At 44.9% G+C, this 20,565-nt stretch overlaps 1 protein-coding gene across 6 annotated transcripts in view; it reads left to right on the top strand.

The window, feature by feature from the left end:
* Positions 1–20,565, top strand: part of LOC140388452 (POC1 centriolar protein homolog A-like) — a 180,262-nt gene that overhangs the window by 84,743 nt on the left and 74,954 nt on the right. For 5 of the 6 annotated variants that reach the window (XM_072472612.1, XM_072472609.1, XM_072472608.1 and 2 more), the window contains one exon: positions 8,262–8,411. In XM_072472612.1, coding sequence (XP_072328713.1) covers positions 8,262–8,411 — 150 coding nt within the window. Of the gene's footprint in view, positions 1–8,261; positions 8,412–17,050; positions 17,186–20,565 lie in introns of all 6 variants that reach the window. The other variant, XM_072472611.1, reaches the window with a different exon arrangement.

Genomic DNA, 20,565 nt, shown 5'->3' with positions numbered 1-20,565 from the left:
AGGTCAAGGCGCAGGTGGCTTTCCCATCGGCAAATCTGCCAGCTGACGACTCCAGTCTGGCCCGTATTCACCGAGAGACTGCGGCCGACCCCCTTCTACAACGTGTGATGCGCCACATGACGGGAGGGTGGCTCAAAGGGCAGTGCCCGCAGTTCTACAATGTCCGAGACGACTTGGCCGTCATTGATGGTGTCCTTCTAAAACTGGACCGGATTGTGATTCCGTACAGCATGCACAAGCAGGTCCTCGACCAACTACACGAAGGCCATCTGGGGGTCGAGAAGTGCAGACGGAGGGCCCGAGAGGCGGTGTATTGGCCGGGCATCAGTGATGACATTGCCAATATGGTGCTCAACTGCCCCACCTGCCAAAGGTTTCAACCGGCGCAACCTCCTGAAACGCTTCTGCCCCATGAGCTGGTGACGTCCCCCTGGGCGAAGGTGGGTGTGGACCTCTTTCACGCGCTCGGCAGGGACTATGTAGTCATCGTCATTGACTACTTTTCCAACTACCCAGAGGTCACACGCCTGCACGATTTGGCATTGTCCGCTGTCATAAGGGCCTGCAAAGACACCTTCGCTCGCCACGGCATTCCGATGACTGTCATGTCGGACAATGGGCCCTGTTTCGCCAGCCACGAATGGTCATCCTTTGCCGCCTCATATGGCTTCACACACGTGACGTCCAGCCCTCTGCATCCCCAGTCCAATGGGAAGGCGGAGAAGGGCGTTCACATCGTCAAACGGCTCCTCTGCAAGGCTGCTGCTGCCGGATCGGATTTCTGCCTAGCCCTGCTGGCCTATCGCTCGGTCCCACTAGCCACTGGCCTCTCACCAGCCCAGCTGTTAATGGGTCATGCCCTCAGGACCACTGTGCCTTCCATTCTGGTACCCACAATCGACCATGCTCCGGTACTACACAGAATGCAACAGCAGCGCGGTCGCCAGAAGAGAGCATATGACACACGAGCAACTGATCTTCCCGCCCTGGCCCCTGGAGATGAAGTCCGCATCCACCTACCAGAAGGTGGCTGGTCAGCACCTGCCGAAGTTCTCCGACGCGTGGCTCCCCGCTTGTTCCTGGTTCGCATGCCTGATGGATCCATTCGTAAGCGCTCTTCGCCTACTTCCACGCTCGCTACGGGAACTTATGCTGACACCGTGCCCTCCTGTGGTTCCTGACATCGACTTTGTGGAGCTGCCTGCCACCATGCCCCTTCCGTCGTTGCCCGTGGCCAGGCCCATTCCTCAGCCGGTGGTTCCAGCCCCACCCTTGAGGAGGTCAACCCGAATTCGTCGCCCACCTACTAGACTGGACTTATGAGACTGTTTGTACATTGAACTCATACTACCACTGTGTTAATATGTTTCTGCTCTTATCGTTACAGGAATTTGTTCTGTCGTTCTACATTTCCCCGTTCTTTGTTTATGGTACAACCTCGTTGTTATGTCGCACCCAACATCGCCCCTTGTATATAGTTTAGCCCCATGTACATGCTGTAGATATTGCACACTCACACATTTAGCTACACTCAGTACACATCTCTATTTATGACCACATAGGCACATGTTCTTATAAAAAAGGGGGATGTCATGATATCCAGGTGAACATCATAGCACTACATACATACATACTGATGGACAGATCAATGGACCAATCAACACACAACACGACAGCCAATCACAGGCAAGAGCATACACAGGACAAAACAGGGAACACAACACTTCCTGGGCACTCGAGGACGAGACAGCTCAGGGCACAGAGCTCATAGCAAGCCACTCAGACATCCACCATGTGCTGAGTGCCACTACAAGATAGAATTAGGAGTAGGTCCACAGATTCAAGTGTTATGATCGAACCTCAGTAAACAGTATACAACTGTAAATAAATGTTTGCAATAAAACTGAGTTGTACCATTCGCAACCGTGTTGGTTCGTCTGTGTAGCAGAGTACCCAACACGTCACCTGCCACTCAGCCAACGTTATAGCCACTGTCCCTTTATTCCGTGGACTTCAACTAAGCTATCAAATCTGTATTGCAGCACTTCATAAAACACCTTTTAAAAGTCCATGGCAAATGGACTTTTAGTCCATTATCTTCATCAGTGCTCCTTGTTACCTCATCAAAACCTCAATCAAACTAGGTTAAACAAAATTTCCCCTTAAATCCATTCTAGCTTTGCTTAATTAATTAATTTTCCAAGTGACTGTTAATTTTGTCCTGGAATATTGTTTCTAAGAGCTTTCCCATAGGGAGGTTATTTCTAATACATCCTCTTTATCAACTCATTCAATGACTTTAGCTGCATCTTCTTGTTAAAGAAAATGCAAAGTACTGATTTAGCACCTCAGCCATGCTCACTGCCTCCATGTGGAAATGTGATCCCTGATCAGCCTTACCTCTCTTTTTACCACCGTTTACTATTTATATCCCTACAGAAGACTTTGGGATTTATGTTGGGTGCAAGCCTCTTCTCATAATTTCTCTTTTCACTTCCTCTCTGAGCTTTCTATATTCAGTTTGATTCTTTTATTAACAGTCTGATAGCTGACATACACACCCTTTTGATGTTCCATTTTACTCTCTTTTATCATCCAGCGAGCTTGTCCTTTCCTCCCACATGGGAATGAACCTCTTTAAAGTCAGCCCATTGTTCAATTATAATTTTGTCTCCAGACTTTGCTTCCAATTAATCTTGGCCAGATCCATAAGAACCTAAGAAATAGAAGCAGGAGTCGGCTATTTGGCCCCTTGAGCCTGCTGCGTTCAATAAGATCATTGTTGATCTGTTTGTGGCCTTAACTCCACTTTCCTGCCTCCCCACCGCGTAGCCCTTGACTTTCTTGTAGATCCAAAATCTGTCTAACTCCGCTTTGAATATATTCAATGACCCAGTCTCCACTACTTTCTGAGGTAGAGAATTCCAAAGATTACATTTTTCTTTGAGAAAATAAATTCCCTCTCATCTCCGTTTGTTTTCAACCCTTTGAAACTGCTCCGACCATTATTTTTACTCTGGAATGGGCCTTGTCCTTTCCATGGGTAATCTGAACCGTATGATAATATGGTCACTGTTCCCAAAATATTCCCCTTCTGACACATGATGCACTTGACTCATCTAATTCCCCAGAATCAGATCCAGAAATGCCTCCTTCCTTGTTGGACTGGAAACATACTGTTGCAGAAAAGTCTCCTGAATACATCTAGAAATTCCAGCCCCAACCCCTGATTTCCCTTTATACTATTACTATCCTAGTCTATATTAGGATAATTAAAGTCCCTCATTATAACTATTCTACAATTCTTGCACCTCACATAATTTCCTTGGAGATTTGTTCCTTTATTTCTTTCCCAGTAGTTAGAGGCCGAGAGACACCCAACAGTGTCAAGGTTCCTCTTTGTTTCTTCCCTTTAACCAAATAGATTCTGAACTTGACTGCTCTAAGACATCCTCTCGCTTCAGCACAATAATGTTCTCCTTAATCAGTGCTGCTGCTACTTTTTCTGTCCTACCATACCTTTCCTGAATACCTCTATCCAGAAATAATTAGTATCCATTTCTGCTTTTTTTTTTAGTTAATTCCCCGTTATCGCCACATCATATTTCTCGAAGTGACTGTTAGTTTTGTCCTGGAATATTGGGCGTGATCTACCGGCCACGTTGTGCCCGTAAAGCAGCCTGCCGCAGCGCAATGTGGCTGGCAAATGACGTGAGACCCCTCTCCTGAGATCTACCCAGCTTGCCACGGCTCGCAGGATCTATTGGTGGGCAGTATCACCTTTTCTCAAATCTGCATATCAGAGCGAGACAGCTAGTCTCACTTTAATATGCAGTTCCCTGAGGTAATCAGGATGTTGGGATGTATCCCCTTCGCCCATGAGACCTCGGGCGAGTTCAGTATTGGTCTCCACAAATGGGGACCATACAGAACGGCACTTGTGGGGGTCTCTCAGGGGATTGTAGGCCCCCAGGTGCATGCCCTCTGGGCAGGGTGGTACCCTGACACTGCTGGTGCTGGCACTGAGAGCTGGCAGGACCACTGAAAGGTGCCAGGGTGGCACTGCTAAGGTGCCAAGCAGGCATTGTTTGCATGGTGATGATTGGGCGGGGGTGTTGCCCTGTGAGGGTGGGCCCTTACGTTGAGTTGGGGTTTCGGGTGTTGTGTCAGGGGCTCAATAGATCGGGACTCCATTTAAAAATGGTGTCCCAATCTCTCCCTGCACTGAGGAATTTCAGTGAGCGGGGCTCCTCGGTGCAGGGAACAGGACTAAGTGCGGCCTCGGCCCCGCGTTCCCTGCTGAGGCCCCGTATCTAACCAGAGTCACACTAGATAGCGTTGTGTTTCTTGGCGTTGTGAGCGGTGGTAAACACGTGGCGAAATGTGCTTGCTATGGGACATAGTTCCAATTTGGTTAAATCATGCCCATTGTTTCTAAAATCGTTTCCAAAAGGGAGATTAACTGATCAGCCTGCATTTACTGGGTATATCTTTAGCTTTAACTTTTTCTCCATCTGTTATACCCTGTGGCTCTGGCTATCTGTGCTTGCAGCTCACCAACCTTATTTATCATGCTCCACACATTCACATGAATGCACAGTAAAAACTAATGTTATTACACAGAAGCAAGCTATCGAATCAAGGATTTTGGTCCATGTAATTCCTTTTCGGGCCAGGTTGCATATAGATCCACTGAATTATTGCAAGCCTGAACTTGGATATTGTGACACAATTCTACTGACTACTTTTTCTTTAACATGCATTAAAATGTTCTCTAACACTTGAGCTTCTATATATTCCAATCTTTTATCATGGGAATTTTTTTTAATTGTTATCGGAAGAAGATGCTAAGTGAGTGACTTTCAGAAAGGTTAGAAGACCATAACTATCAAAATATATTCAGCTTTTTCTGGAAATGTATGCTGGAATATTTGACTTAGTACCACCAATTAGTTTTTGGTCCAGAATCAATTTGTTTCAGAAAATGAGTTATTTATAAGGGTCTTTCAGCCATAATTTCAACATTCCTTGGAAATTACTCAGTTGTTTTTACTGCATATATACTGGCCAACATGAACAAGCAGCAGGATTCCAGTAAATAGGCTCGCTTAGACCCAAGAATCTCACCCTGAAAGAATTTTATGTGTAGCAGTTGAACATACATAACATACATTCTGTGTCACAGTTAAAAAATATAAGCCTTATTAGAATGGTGTACTTCTACATTTTAAGAGTTGTGTACTGTTGAATTCTAACTTTTAAAGATTCTGACTCATTTTCTATTGCAAGACTTTAGCAAAATTGTTTGGTTATAGGTCAGCTCCCATGGTGAGATGAGGCAAGGCAAAGTTTAGGCTTTACGTTAAGTAGAATATGAAGTGGTGAATAATTGGATCGGGGGTGGGGGGACTGTGATGCACGAGGGTAGAAGCAGTTAGAGGTGGTATTTAGAACAGAATTAGAGACTGGGTGGTTGGTAAGGGATAGTAAGAAGCCAGGGAACTGAGATGTCCAAGAATAGTGCTCAAGGTATTGTCATAATGTCCTGAGCCACTTCACTGCCAGTGAAGTATTTTTGAAGTTTAGTACCTATTGTAATTTTGGTAAATATGGTGGCTATTTTGTGCACAAAATCCCACAAGCTCTCTTGTTGTTCTTCTAGTAATGTCATGAGATATGTCCACCTGAGAGGGTAGAGACGAGGCATTGTTTTAACATCTTACTTGATAGACCTCATCTCAGTGAAGCACTCCCTCAGTACTGCACTGAATATGAGAGATTATGTACTCCTGTTTCCCTGGAGAGTGACTTGTATAAGGTCTTCTGACCTGAGTAACTACTGAGTAAGGCTACGATGAAGGACAATGGAGCTCAGAAGAAGCTGACTGTTTTCAGATTATATAGTGGAGCAGACAGCACATAGATGTGGAATAGATGGAAAGTAAGGATGGATCCTTAGGGGATACTAGAGGCAACGGTAAAGGAGTGGGAAAATAAACTATTGTCGGTGATTCTCTGCCTGCAATTAGTTAGATAAGGACAAAACCAGATGAGTGTTGGCTCAGGCAGCAAGGTTACTGTGATTAGATTTGTCACACCCACCGAGCATCTCTCGTGTTCAGTGAAAAGTATTGTTCTGCATATAGTCCAGGCAGATTGCTCCATACATGAAAACATAAAACATACGATAAGTACAGGATGTAATACATAAACATAGACATCGGGTGATGCAAGAGGAATATAGTGCTATAACTGTAGAAAAGATGCATAGAATAATCAGTTCAGTTCATAAGAGGAGTCCAGAAGAGAGATAAGAGCGGAAAGAAGCTGTTTTTGAATCTATTAGTGCGATTTTGAAACTTCTGTACCTACTGCCGATGGAAGAGGTTGGGAGCGAGAATAACCCAGGTGGGGACTCTGCTGCCTGCTTTCCCAAGGCAGCGGGAGGTGCAGACAGAGTCAATGGATGGGAAGCGGTTTTGCGTGATAGACTGTGCTGTGTTCACGACTCTCTGTAGTTTCTTAAGGTCTTGGACCGAGCAGTTGTCATACCAATCTGTGATGCAGCCAGATAGGATGCTTTCTAAAAATTGGTAAGAGTCATTGTGGACAGGCCGAATTTCCTGAATTCCCTGCGGACGTTTAGGTGCTGTTGTGCTTTCTTGGTCACAATGTTTACGTGGGTGGACCAGGATAGATTTTTGGTGATGTGCACCCCTAGGAATTTGAAGCTGTCAACCATCTCCAGCTCACACCATTGAGAGAGACAGGCTTGCTTCCTGAAGTCAATGACCAGCTCCTTAGTTTTGCTGACATTGAAGGAGAGATTGTTGTCGTTGCACCATGCCACTAAGTTCTCTATCTCCCTCCTGTACTCTGACTCGTCGTTGTTTGAGATCCGACTCATTGCGGTCGTGTCATCAGCAAACGTGTGGACGGAGTTGGAGTCAAATCTTGCCACACAGTCATGTGTCTATAAGGAGTATAGTAGGGGGCTAAGTACGCAGTCTTGTGGGGCCCCGATATTATCGTGGAGGAAGTGTCATTGTTTATCCTTATTGATTACGGTCTGTGGATCAGGAAGTCGAGAACCCAGTTGCAGAGGGAGGAGCAAGACCTAGGTTTTGGAGTTTAGAAATTAGCTTGTCTGGAATTATGGTGTTGAAGGCGGAGCTGTAGGCAATGAACAGGACTCTGACATAGGTGGCCTTGTTGTCGAGATGTTACAGGGATGAGTGTACGGCCAGGGAGATGGCATCTTCTGTGGACCGAATTGCAGTGGATCAAGGCATTCTGGAAGGTTGGAGTTGAAGTGTCTCGTGACTAACCTCTCGAAACACTTCATAATATTAGATGTCAGGGCCACCGGTCGGTAGTCATTGAGGCAAATTGCCTGATTCTTCTTTGCCACAGCATTAGAGGAATGTGGTCAACCATGTCAAAGGCTGCAGACTTCGAATCATAGAATTTATAGTGCAGAAGGAGGCCATTTGGCCCATCAAGTCTACACCGGCCCTTGGAAAGAGCACCCTACTTAAGCCCACACCTCCGCCCTATCCCCATGACCCAGTAACCCCACTTAACCATTTTTTTGGATATTAAGGGCAATTTAGCATGGCCTATCCACCTAACCTGCACATCTTTGGACTGTGGGAGGAAACCGGAGCACCCGGAGGAAACCCACGGGGAGAAGGTGCAGACTCCGCATAAGACCGTGACCCAAGCCAGGAATCGAACATGGGACCCTGATGGCTGTGAAGAAACAGTGCTAACCACTGTGTTACCATGCCGCCCTTCTTGTGGAGAAGGATGAGGCAGCATAGCGTATCTTTGTCGTAATCCCATGTTATTTATCTCTTTGATAAGAGTTATTTTGGTGCTGTGACAGGGGAGGAAACCTGATTAGAGGGATTCAAACATAGAGTTCCAGTTAAAGGTGGGCACTGATTTGGGAAGTGGCAGCACAATTTTGCGAGGAAACCACTAAAGCACATTATTACTGTGTTACCGTGCTATGTGTTATTGACGGCCACCTTTCCCAACAAGAATGACCACACTGTAAAGGATACCTTTATGAATCCTTCATAAAGAATTCATACTGTATGAATGCAAGTTCTTTTCTTTCTGGTTTAAATGGAGCTGGTTTAATTTACCACTTGTGCATCTGTGTTTTTAAATACATAGTATGCAATGCGATGTCCTCAAATTTATAAATGTGCGGTAATCACCATTTTATTTAACTTATTTAACACTTTTTTCAGGTTATGGTATGGAAGACTAATTTTGATGCTGCAGATTATGGGGAAATGTTGAAAAATCAATCTCAACCAATGACTGTTAATTACATCTTGAAGGATTCTGATGGTCCTTCTTGGTTACCAGAGCATACTTCAAAGTCACATGTGGTGGAGGTAGGTTTTATTTGACATATGTAATATTCTCTTTGTGGTACCTGACTCTCAAAATGCATTGTGTAAATACATTGTCACGTCTTTTATTTGAATACTGAGAAGTTTTTTTTTTCTATTCTTTTGAGTGAAGCGGGTATTGTATTTAAGCACATACAGGTTCCTGGAAATGCGCTGACATGAGGATCAAATGCTCATGAATGCCCAGAACAGTTCCTCCAGTAAAGCTTTTCTTGTATTGTATTTTCTTGTATTTTAGTGAAGCGCAATGACAGCTGTCACTGTCCTGGACAACCAGCAACCATTCCAAAGTGAATTTGCTGGATGTGCCTATTCCAAGTACTGAGAAACTTGGCAAAAATTTGGCAAGTTTATCTTGGGGCTGCGTTGGCTGCATGTTGGGAGCATGTTGGAAATTGCAGGCTCAGCACTCCACTGAAACGGAATATCAAAGCACCGATATTAAGCTCAAGGGGGTGAATGGGAAGAAAGTTCCTGCTTTGGATGGGCTCAGATCTGATTTGACTGTCAGAAGCCAACTGCCATGGCCTAGAACATTGCTGCAGGAATTCCTGGCAATATCCTTGTGATCTTCAGCTGCTTCATCAAAAGCCTTCCCTCTATTGTAGCATCAGTAATTTGGCAGGTTGGTCACAATTTTGCAATTTTTCTCTGTAGATGCTGCCTGGCTTGCCGAGTATTTCCAACATTTTGTGTTTTTATTTCAGGATCCCAGCATCTGCTGGGTTTTGTTTTTGCATACATGTTATAATTGTTTGCATTTTCCTGTTTGAGAGGAATTACTTTAAATATTTACATCTCGACTTCATTACTGCTCTTTTGCCTTTACACTTTCAATAATATCTCTGATTCCTGTAAAATATGGATGTTTCACAAGTTGTGACTTAACTATTATGTATGTATTTTATTTTGTCTTCTGTGTAGGTACAGTGCACTTACCCAATAATTCAATTTGATCAATGGTTAGGTATGCATGAGCAAACATAAACATATTTGTTTTTCTAAGGCACATCTTAATAGACTGTATTCATTTGGGAACAACAAAAGACTTGGTGTAGGTGACTTCCAGGTTTACTGAACCTGTGAGATCTTGGGGGATATTTTACTATGGGTGAGCAGATGGGTATTTAAGTGAGCAAAAATTCCAATTTTGGTATCCGGATACCAACTCCAGCCTGCTAACTTGCGGTTTTATCAAGATGGGACAAGGAACAGGCAGCCAACCTGCTCTCAGAAAGCTGATTAGCCTTTGGGATATGTTGGTATGGCTGGAAGCCTTGGACTTAACCCGTTTTGCATATTTTAACTGTCGGGAGCTGAATTTCCCAGGCTTCACACCAGTCTTTGTGATAGATAGAGCGAGAGTGCTTCCTTCCATCTTCCCAAGTGCTCCCGCAATCAGATCCCCACAACCATCCAGAGTGATTCCACCCCTTGTACCAAGCCTGCCTGGTCTCCTTTGGAGTTCTCCTTGTCCAAATGTAAACCAAGCCTGTCAGTTTGGCTGACCTCTGGGCAGGGAACCTGGAGGGACCAAAAGACACTCACAGCAAACTGCACAGTAACTGAATGCTATTTAATTGTATTTGAAATTCAAATTGTTAAATGAAATAAATAAAATAAAGTACATGGAAAAGAATAGTGTGCAGACTGTCCCAGAGGTTTCTTGCATTATGATACCAATTTATATTGCTTTGGCACCCTTTCTCTCATGTAATGATGATTTGTATCTACGTGGTCAACTTTATGTTAGACATCAGCTGGTATGGCTCAGGAAATGGCTCCAGCTATCCTATGGTATGGCAGTCTCTGCCACATTTTCTGCAGATAAAGGCAGCCAGCCGAGAAAGTGCTAGATTCGCTGGCCACTGTTTTCTCTCAGCCAGCTCACTTTTCAATTTTTTTTTTATTCTTCCACTGCTCCTCCACACAATCAGGCTCCAGAAGTTATGGCTGTCAGCAAATATCTCCCATTGCCAGTATCAATGTCCTTGCTTCTAAGGTATCCTTGTAGTGGAGGTATGAACATCCAGCAGGTCATGATCCAATGGCCAGTTCACCGTACAGAAGATCTTTGGGTATGAAGTTATCATCTTGCCAATGAACTTGGCCAAGCAAGCGCAGATATTGTTAGCTTCATGAGTGTATACTGATACAATTAACATGGTCCAACACCTCTGAGTTGGTTAACTTGCCCTGTCAGAGATGTGGAAAATAGCTCGGAGACAGTGAAGGTGGAAAGTGTTCCGCCTTTTCTCCCGCCTAACATATATTGTCTGGATCTCGCCAGTGTAGAGGAGTACACTGAGGATGCAGGCTTGGTAGGTTGGTGTTCTCAGTAAGGTTGCTGTTGTTCTACACTCTCTTCCTCAGCTTCTACAGAACAGCTGCAGCTTCTGTGATGCGTGTGTTGATTTCAGCCTCAAGTGACAGATTGCTGGTGATGTGGAGCCTCGAAGTGTGAAGCTATCAACAACTTCCAACGTCATATTCTCAATGCTGATCGAGTACGGCAACATCCTGGACCATAACATTTGTCTTCCTGATGGCTGATGGTCAAACTAAATGTTCACATGCGTGCCAGGATTTGTCCGTTTGCCTTTGAAAGTGCTCTTTGATCTGAAATGTGAGTGGCATTGTTGGTATTCAGCAACCTGCTGATGATTTGTTCCATTTTGTCCTGGATTTCAATTGGGCAAGGCTGAAATAGTTTTCTGTCAGTTGTGCCATGAAGTAGATATCCTCTTCAGATAAACTGAAGGCGACAACAGCAAAGAGAAGAATATGTCAGAGTATTGGCGACAACAGCAAAGAGAAGAATATGCCAGAGAATTGGCGCCAGACGCAAGCCCTGTTTGACCCCATTGCGATTCTCAGAGGGTTCCAGTGTTGCCCTGCCTTAGCTGACCTAAGTTGTCATGTAAGAGAGAATCAGTGAGCAGCATTGGCAGGCAGCCAATTTTTATTTTCAGCAGCTTAAATAAACAGCCTCTGCACACATGGTCAAATGCCTTGGTGAGATCAATTAAGGCACTATATAGTGATCTCCTTTGTTCATAGCATTTCTTCTGCAGCTGTTGGACTGAGAAGATCATGTCGATTATGGAATTGCCAATTTTTAAACCAGATTGGGATTTGGAATAGATGCATCCATCCAAGGTCTGTAAACCAACAAAGGCATCGCTGGCAAGTACTTTTCCCAAAATGCACAGCAGGGCAATGCCTTGATAATTATTGCAATCACTTCGGTCACCCTTGTTCTTGTCCCCAGGATTACAATCTTTTCATCTCGGATACTGCAGGAGAGCCTGCTGAGTCCGGGAAGTATAAGATCATTACCTGGCAAGCAAATCAATAGCTTTTCTAAGCTGCTCCAGTGTAGGTTTGACATCCCGTAATCGGCAGACTCGCTATGGTGTCCTGAGCTTCCTTCGTGACTATGTTCTCCCTCAACTACAATTCAAATTAATGTTGCACCCATCTCTCCAACTGTATATCGCAGTCGATGATGACCTCTCACTCTTGTTTACAATGGACCGTTTGCCTATTTGATCCTTTTGTACAAGCCCCAATGTTACCTGTGTTGAAGGTCATCTGGATATTTTAGCAAAATTGTATCCAGTAGTTTTGGCATTGTACCTGTTGGAATTTATTTCATAAAACTCTGTGTCCGAGTCATCCCACACAGATCACTCTTGTAATTAATGAGAGCGGATTACTTGACTTCAAGTAAAGGTTCCATTACAGCGATATAAGCTTTGAACCATATCAGGATTTGTCTGCTCTTATTGAACTCTCAGCATATGAAAAGCTGATGTCTCAAAAAATGTTCCACTTATCTTCTGCACTCTTTGTGGAAATGCAGGAGAGCCCCTTTCCACTGAGTTGGGAAACTATTGTTTTTTTATCTGTGTAGGCAGGACAGCTAACATTGTTACGAGGACAGCATTTCTGCTTTAAAAGAAAAGGGCATTCAGGATTACACCCTAATCCTGGTTAACATTAGGGAGCAATCTGTATTGCAGTGAGCACTGGTTGAGAATGCTGTTGAGAGTCCTGTCTGGTGATGATTAGGCCTAGTTGGTGCCAATATTCTGATCTTGGATGTCGCCATGCCAACATGCGGCATAGCTTTTATTGAAAAAATGTTAATTTCATAAAGCTTGTGCTAGCAGCAAAGCTGAAACTGTCTATTTTAATTTATTTTTCTCGTGCCAACTGAAGCAGGAGGGCCACGTCTCATGGTCCACACCCACTCTTGCATTGATATGCCCCAGTAGGTAAAGGTGTTCTGTCTTTGGGATTCTATTTTTAGCAGTGGAACTAATCTTTACCTCTGTAGTGGACACAACTTTAGACTATAGGCAATCATAAGACCATAAGACATAGGAGCGGACGTAAGGCCATTCGGCCCATCAAGTCCACTCCGCCATTCAATCATGGCTGATTTCAACTCCATTTACCCGCGCTCTCTCCATAGCCCTTAATTCCTCGAGAAATCAAGAATTTATCAACTTCTGTCTTAAAGACACTCAACGTCCCGGCCTCCACCGCCCTCTGTGGCAATGAATTCCACAGACCCACCACTCTCTGGCTGAAGAAAGTTCTCCTCATCTCTGTTCTAAAGTGACTCCCTTTTATTCTAAGGCTGTGCCCCCGGGTCCTAGTCTCCCCAGCTAATGGAAACAACTTCCCTACATCCACCCTATCTAAGCCATTCATTATCATGAGGTTAACTAGTCCTGTTTGAGTTGAGAGGCCTATAGAGAGAATATATTCTGAATCATTTGTGACAGGGTGGGGCTCTATCATCAAGAGTAGAGAATCCCTTGCAGCAAAGTGTACATGAGTGTTCACTAAACTCTTCTTCCAAATGAATGAGTAATGTTTTTCATTGAGTGATCCACACTTGGTGAGCCTCGTCTTTTGTAGAGAAGCTATGTATATGTTCATCTTTTCATGTTCCATGTCAATCTCATCTGCCTTGCATGTGTTGTCAACAAGCTACAATTTGTCTGTCAGTTCCATGCATATAGAACCTCTCTGCAACAAATCTAACTCCTGACACCCAGTGAACCAGGTGGACCATGGTTGGTCAGCACCTTACTTGTCAAGGGCTGCCCAACATGAGGTGGGTGGTAGCTGACTGGTGCCTCCCACTGTAGCAGGCAGCCCAGAGTCTCAATGCCAATCATATTGGACTTAACATTTGTAATGGCTGCCTCCTATAGACCGTAAGACATAGGAGCAGAATTAGGCCATTCAATCATGGCTGATACGTTTCTCATCCCCATTCTCCTGCCTTCTCCACTTAACCCCTGATCAGGGCAGCACGGTAGCATAGTGGTTAGCACAATTGTTTCACAGCTCCAGGGTTCCAGGTTCGATTCCCGGCTTGGGTCACTGTCTGTGCGGAGTCTGCAAGTTCTCCCCATGTGTGCGTGGGTTTCCTCTGGGTGCTCCAATTTCCTCCCACAGTCCAAAGATGTGCAGGTTAGGTGGATTGGCCATACTAAATTGCCCTTAGTGTCCAAAATTGCCCTTAGTGTTGGGTGGGGTTACTAGTGTCCAAAATTGCCCCTAGTGTTGGGTGGGGTTACTGGGTTATGGGGATAGGGTGGAGGTGTGGGCTTGGGTAGGGTGCTCTTTCCAAGAGCCGGTACAGACTCGATGGGCTGAATGGCCTCCTTCTGCACTGTAAATTCCATGATCCCATTATTAATCAAGAATGTGGTGTTGACGCTCTTAAGTAAACTAAAGTGTCCTCTCTAGGGCACAAATCCGTAGGTAAATTTTATGGAGTCCTTGAGCTGCACAAACATCAGATTCAGTCCAAAGAATGTGAAGCACTACATTTAGCACCGGCTTGGTTGCAAGAGCTACTGGGAAGATGGCATATTTAGATTTCAGCCAGTCTTTTGGCTCCACTCCAGATGTTTTTGTCAGGGTTTACTCCCTTAGCTGTTAACACTTCTGAGGTATCCAGGAGGCAGTGGCCCACTTCACCCATAGCTTAGACTTTGGTTCAAAAGCAGCACGGTAGCATTGTGGGCAGCACGGTAGCATTGTGGGCAGCACGGTAGCATTGTGGGCAGCACGGTAGCATTGTGGATAGCACAATTGCTTCACAGCTCCAGAGTCCCAGGTTCGATTCCGGCTTGGGTCACTGTCTGTGCGGAGTCTGCACATCCTCCCCGTGTGTGCGTGGGTTTCCTCCGGGTGCTCCGGTTTCCTCCCACAGTCCAAAGATGTGCAGGTTAGGTGGATTGGCCATGAGAAATTGCCCTTAGTGTCCAAAATTGCCCTTGGTGTTGGGTGGGGTTGCTGGGTTATGGGTATAGGGTGGAGGTGTTGACCTTGGGTAGGGTGCTCTTTCCAAGAGCCGGTGCAGACTCGATGGGCCGAATGGCCTCCTGCACTGTCAATTCTATGATCTGTGCCGGATTTATCCATGCACCAGTGGGCCTGCATACTGCATGTATGGGGGCTAAAGCTCCTCTGGTTTCCTGAATAGCCTTAGCCTGGGACTACGAGCTACCTAACTTCTGTGTATTACCACAAGAAGGGACAGGTGAGGACTTGCTGATGGAGTGATACTGTGTACTGACAGGGAGAAATTTAGACATTTGGCTCTCCTTGCTTTGCTGTTAGGTGGTGGTGTAGGTTGAAAATGAGATGCAAGGTAGCACACAAAAAGCAGGAAGCATGCAAACTCTCTTCACCCACACGCTAGATGCATCACATTGACCTGATAGATACACAAACATTGCACTCCATTACCCTCCAATGCTATCTTTGCAAGTGTTTGAAGAGTTGGCAAGAGGGTACTTAATTTGCATGTGTTAAATGGATGCAAGAGTAACTCACTATTTGCCCACGCCCCCTTTTGACCCTATCAATGTTCCTATCTTGTCAACCTGCAGCATTTTAAAAAATTATACTTTTCAGGGGTTGCACCCCGCCAAGGGAGCCCTTCGTTGATCCTTATTGAGACCACCTACTCAGCATCCTAACTACTATGCTGCTCACACTTTGTTTTTCTTTCCTTCCTGGCTTATGGAATCAATGACCCTTGCCATCATCTGCCTTGTAAAAGATGAACAGAAGTTTCACAGCTTATATGGCATTGCCGACACTTTTGGAAATCTGATGCAACTGGCAGTCAGTAATTCTTCTGGGACTTCTACTGCTGCAAATGGTGGAAACATTGTACAATTTCAGAACCGCAATCAGCAATGCTTAATTAAGAATAAACTGTGAGGTGTCAGCAATTGTAAGCCGAACATCTGATTTTTCATAGACATTCAGATAATTTGGCATTGCATGGCCCTTCTTTTCGGAGGCAGTTTCCTTATTCTGTACCAGGAGTTTTCAGGACCTCCACAAGATGGCTCCCTTTTGAATGGGTAGCATTAGGAGAATATCAGCTTCTTTCCTCATGTATTTTCTCGTCATTTTAATTTTGTGACGCTTATTACTTTGGTGTCTTTATGTGAATGATATCCTGTCATTTAAATAACCTAAATCTTCAGCACATTATTTTTGAAGGAGGAAATCTACTGCAGTATTCCAAGAAGGAGCATGGATGTGAATTGTCCATGCTTCCTGTACTCATGCCTAACTTTGGTTACTTAAAATCATGACTGTGTTTTCCTGTAATCAGTCTTTGACTTCCTTTTTGAAACTGTATGCAGTAGACTAGTGTCTGTACATCTGCAGATACTTTTCCGGCAATACAATTCAGTTACCATAGTGAAGTAGAATGATGTAATATTTGTATTGACTGATCATATAAAAGGATTACCGCTGACTTAAACAGTTTACTATATTTTGACAGAAGTTAGCATTTACAGATAAAGTTTGTGTATACAGACTTCTAACTACAAAGTTATATGGTGCAATGATTCAGTGGTTTTGCAACCATGGTAGAATTCTGCTATATTTGAGTGACTATAACATTTGTCAACTCCCACCCCAAGCACACCCTCGATTGCCATTGACTACTAACACGACACGGGAGTGCCACCACATGTTAGTTCCTCTCCAAGTCACACTATACTGACTTGGAATTATATCACCATCCTTCCCTGTCACTGGGTCAAAATCCTGTAATTCCTCTCAATCGACACTGTAAGTATATCTACACCACCTAGACTGCATTTGTTTAAAAGGTTCATCGCCACCTGCTCAAGGGGAATTAGGCATGGACAATAAGTGCTGACCTTACCAATGATATCCATATCTCAAGAAAGAATAATATAAATTCGACCTATTTCAGTTTCCAGGGATTGTGAATGGCATCTCTACTTACACTAAAACAGTGACTACATTTCAAAGTATTTCATTGTGTAAAGTTTGAGTTTGGGAGTCACAGATTACCCGAAAAGGAGCTTGAGCTCAACAGTGATTTTCGAGTAGCTTATTGAGTTGTTTATCACAAAGCTACGGTTTAAATATGATGCATAAGATAAATAGGAATGGTTCGGTCTAGGAGGACAAATGGACTGATGATGCAGAATGAGCATTGATATTTGTGGTGGCAGCCTTCTGTCCTCTAGTTGAAATGTTCTTGTTTGAGAAAGGCTCCTATTTCCCCTCTTCTTTATATAATTTATTTCTAGGGACTGGTTGCCTACCCCATACCAATGTCTTGTTTGATCCGATCTGGCCAATTACTGATGAACAGGTACCCAAGGTCATTTCCCCAACCTTCCATCTCTTTATCTTGAGGTCGTCTTTCAGCTTATCTCTTGCAGGTACCATTTCTTTTAACTCCTGTCAGCACTTGTCTTGGTAAGAGAGCACAAGACTACATCCGATCAAGTTTGGAATTTCAGCATGGAGGCCTCTATCAGGAGGCTGTGACATGAGACCCCTGAAAACACCATTCTCCTTGGTATTATCTCTGTTTACCTCAGTCCCTTGCTGCTAAATACTGTTTTTATTGAAGAGAGAGGGAAAGAGAACCAACCTTCTGCTAAAGCTTCACAATTGTATGCCTGCTGATTCTATGATATTCTAAACTGCCATTGCTTGCAATGGATTTATTTTTGGTTATGGAAGACATTCTGTAATTACATATCGCGCAGTCTGACTCTCTTCATCTGCATTTCTGTCTGCCTTTTTTGTCCGTCTTCCATATGTCCAGTTTTAGTGTCTCCATATGGTGGGGGACATTTAGACTTTGGAAAGTGTGCAGAGAAAGGCCATAAGTTTAATTCTCAGTGCAAAATACCTCCGATAGCCAGATAGGCTCAAAGTGCTGGTTCTGTATACTTAAAGCTTAGAATCAGGTGATTTGATCAAGATTTGTAAAATAATGAAAAGACTAACTTGTATTTAATTGACCAATTCTTCTAACTTGGGTAAGTTCGAGAAAACCAGTGATTATTCTTGCAAATGATGTCCACCAAATTACTTTAACCATTAACTGAAATGTTATACCTTTCAACCCTATTATACTGAATATAGTCTGTGATGGCAATTGAGATTTTTTTTTAAATGTCCCTTGCGACCAATCAATAAATGGCTACTTTTGTCTCTACAGGCTGTGATGTGAATGCTTCTTTGTTAGGTATAACCATGCCAGATGATAGGGTGGCTAGTTCTACATTATAGGAGATATTTATGGGCTGCAGAATCCAAACAATGAGGGGTGCTACCTGTGCCCACTGGATGCAAGTATCCCATTGGATGGCAATCAAGAATTCAGAGCTGGAGCACTCCACTCATTGGGATTGCCTGGAGTTAGCTTCCATACCTGCAGCTGCTGAGTCAGAGATGGGGCTGCTACCACTAAGCCAAAGGCTCATTCCTGTTTGATCATAACTTTAAACAAAAAAACACCTTTAACTGCTCTTCATTTAATGATGTGTAGTGTTTCAGTTCAGGAGTACAGTGATCGGGTCTCCATAAGGACCATAAGACATAGGAGCAGAATTAGGCCACTTGGCCCATCGAGTCTGCTCCACCATTCAATCATGGCTGATATTGTCTCATCCGTATTCTCCTGCCTTCTCCCCATAACCCCTGACCCCCTTATTAATCAAGAACCCATCTATCTCTTAAAGACACTCAGTGAATTGGCCTCCACAGCCTTCTGCGGCAAAGAGTTCCACAGATTCACCACCCTCTGGCTGAAGAAATTCCTCCTCATCTCTGTTTGAAAGGATCGTCCCTTTAATCTGAGATGGTGTCCTCTGGTTCTAGTCTTCCATGTATGTAGACAAACAGTACATTGTTAACAACTGACTCCACCAAAGAAGTAAGGATCAAATTGGACAATAAATTTCATTGCTCATGATGAATCAGTTCAACAACATCAATGTTAAACTATTTGCACAAACTGTAGCCTCAATATCGGGGAATTTAAATGAATTGTATCTGTGACTCACATAGCTATTTGAAGGCAATGCATTTGGCTTTATGTCGCACAAAAATGTGAAACATTTAAAGAATAAGCTGTTCAATTCATTCATTCTATTATTCATTTCTGAGAATGTTACTCACTCCAGCTGAAAGTTTCACAACATCTAAATATTGCTTTTTGGACTGGATTTAGTGGTTATGCAGAAGCGTGCAGCTCACAATGCCCTCCCTTTGTTCCTGCAGGAGATGTTGGTCCACAACAGACAGGAAAGCGCTCAAATGGATTTTGGGGTGCCGGACATTCTCACCCCGTACAAGGAACAGGCTCTGGAGGTTGCGGGGTGGCTGAGGACAGATTGGTCACTGACGTTGAAATTACCCTGCGCCACACAGGTGAGCACCCAACAGCCCTAACCCAGGTGACCTGTCACATGTGAGTTGTTCAGGCAAGGCATAATGATCCTTCCCTCTCACTGACCAACTGTCCATTGTCCCACAGGATCTCCATCTGATGGTATTGGCCCATCCGGGGTGCCCCCGCCCCCCCCAGCCATCCAAGAGAACACCTCGGGGAGAGATCAGAGGATGCCACCGTTGAGGAGTCACAAGTGTCATCTCCACCCTCCACCAGCTTGAAGACACACATCTCGATAGGCAACATTAGCACCACACAGTTGCAGTGCAGGAAGTCTGCTGGATCCCAAGACCTAGTTGTGCCCCAGTCAGATGCTGAGCCTCTGGACCAGGTTATCCCGGAGATGATGCAGACTCGAGGGTAAGGTCGTGAGATTTAGAGGGGAATGTCAGTGACACACCAGCGGGTCCATGGGCGATTGGAGTAGTCCCAAAGGCTTTGGGCGCAGCAGATGGCACCGCTGATGCGTGGCACCAAACACTGCTCGGTTGGTGACTTCCATGGAGAGCCTGGAGCACGATGTCAGCACCATGAGTGATGGTGTCCAAGACATTGCTCAGTTAGTAACGGCTATGACGGAGGACCTCAACAGTATGACCCAGTCGCTGGGGGACATGTCCCTGATGTAGGTGGACCTCACTGAGGTGCTGCAGAGCAAGTCCCAGTCTCTGGTGGACATTGCCGAGACAATCCGGACCATGTCCCAGGCATGCACATTGGCGAAGCATTGTAGAGCGTGGCCTGGTTACAGAGGGGCATCGCTGAGGGCGTTGACACCATGGTGCAAACAATGGGGGGCCGCCAGGGATGACGAGAGCCAGATGACGCAGGGGTCTCTGGAGCTCAATACAGCCCCTCTGTCCCTAGGTGACCGTCAGGGCCATATGGGCCACGACCAGGAGGAGGGAGTGCTGCAGGCCAATCAGGAGCCTCCCTATAGGGAGACAACGGTGGTCGCCTGTTCTCCTGAATTCCCCACCCCCGACAGTGGTGCAACTTGGGGTCATTGGCGAGGCATCTGCCCCCGGCAAGTCGGCCAGGGCCCACTAGTCACAGGCCCTCCAAAGGATGCCTGCCATGGCATCAAAACCACAGGGTGCGGTAAGCAGTATGCTGTCTCCACCTCTGATGTGCATCTTGGGGACAGACCTAGAAGTAGTGGCAGGGCACAGAAGGCTATAAAGATTGAGGATCACTGAGAGGACACTGGTGGGGGTGGGGGCACCATCAGGAGCTAGGCACAGTTAGGACCACGATTGTACATCATTAAAACGTATTACACCCAAGACATGTGAAGTTTCTGTCATGATATTCCGCACTGCGGGCCGGCCTGCACACCCTTCCCCATTGTCC

The sequence above is a fragment of the Scyliorhinus torazame genome, chromosome 13, assembly GCF_047496885.1.
Source record: "Scyliorhinus torazame isolate Kashiwa2021f chromosome 13, sScyTor2.1, whole genome shotgun sequence".
Taxonomy (NCBI): domain Eukaryota; kingdom Metazoa; phylum Chordata; class Chondrichthyes; order Carcharhiniformes; family Scyliorhinidae; genus Scyliorhinus; species Scyliorhinus torazame.
This window is presented reverse-complemented; position numbering and strand designations above follow the sequence as displayed.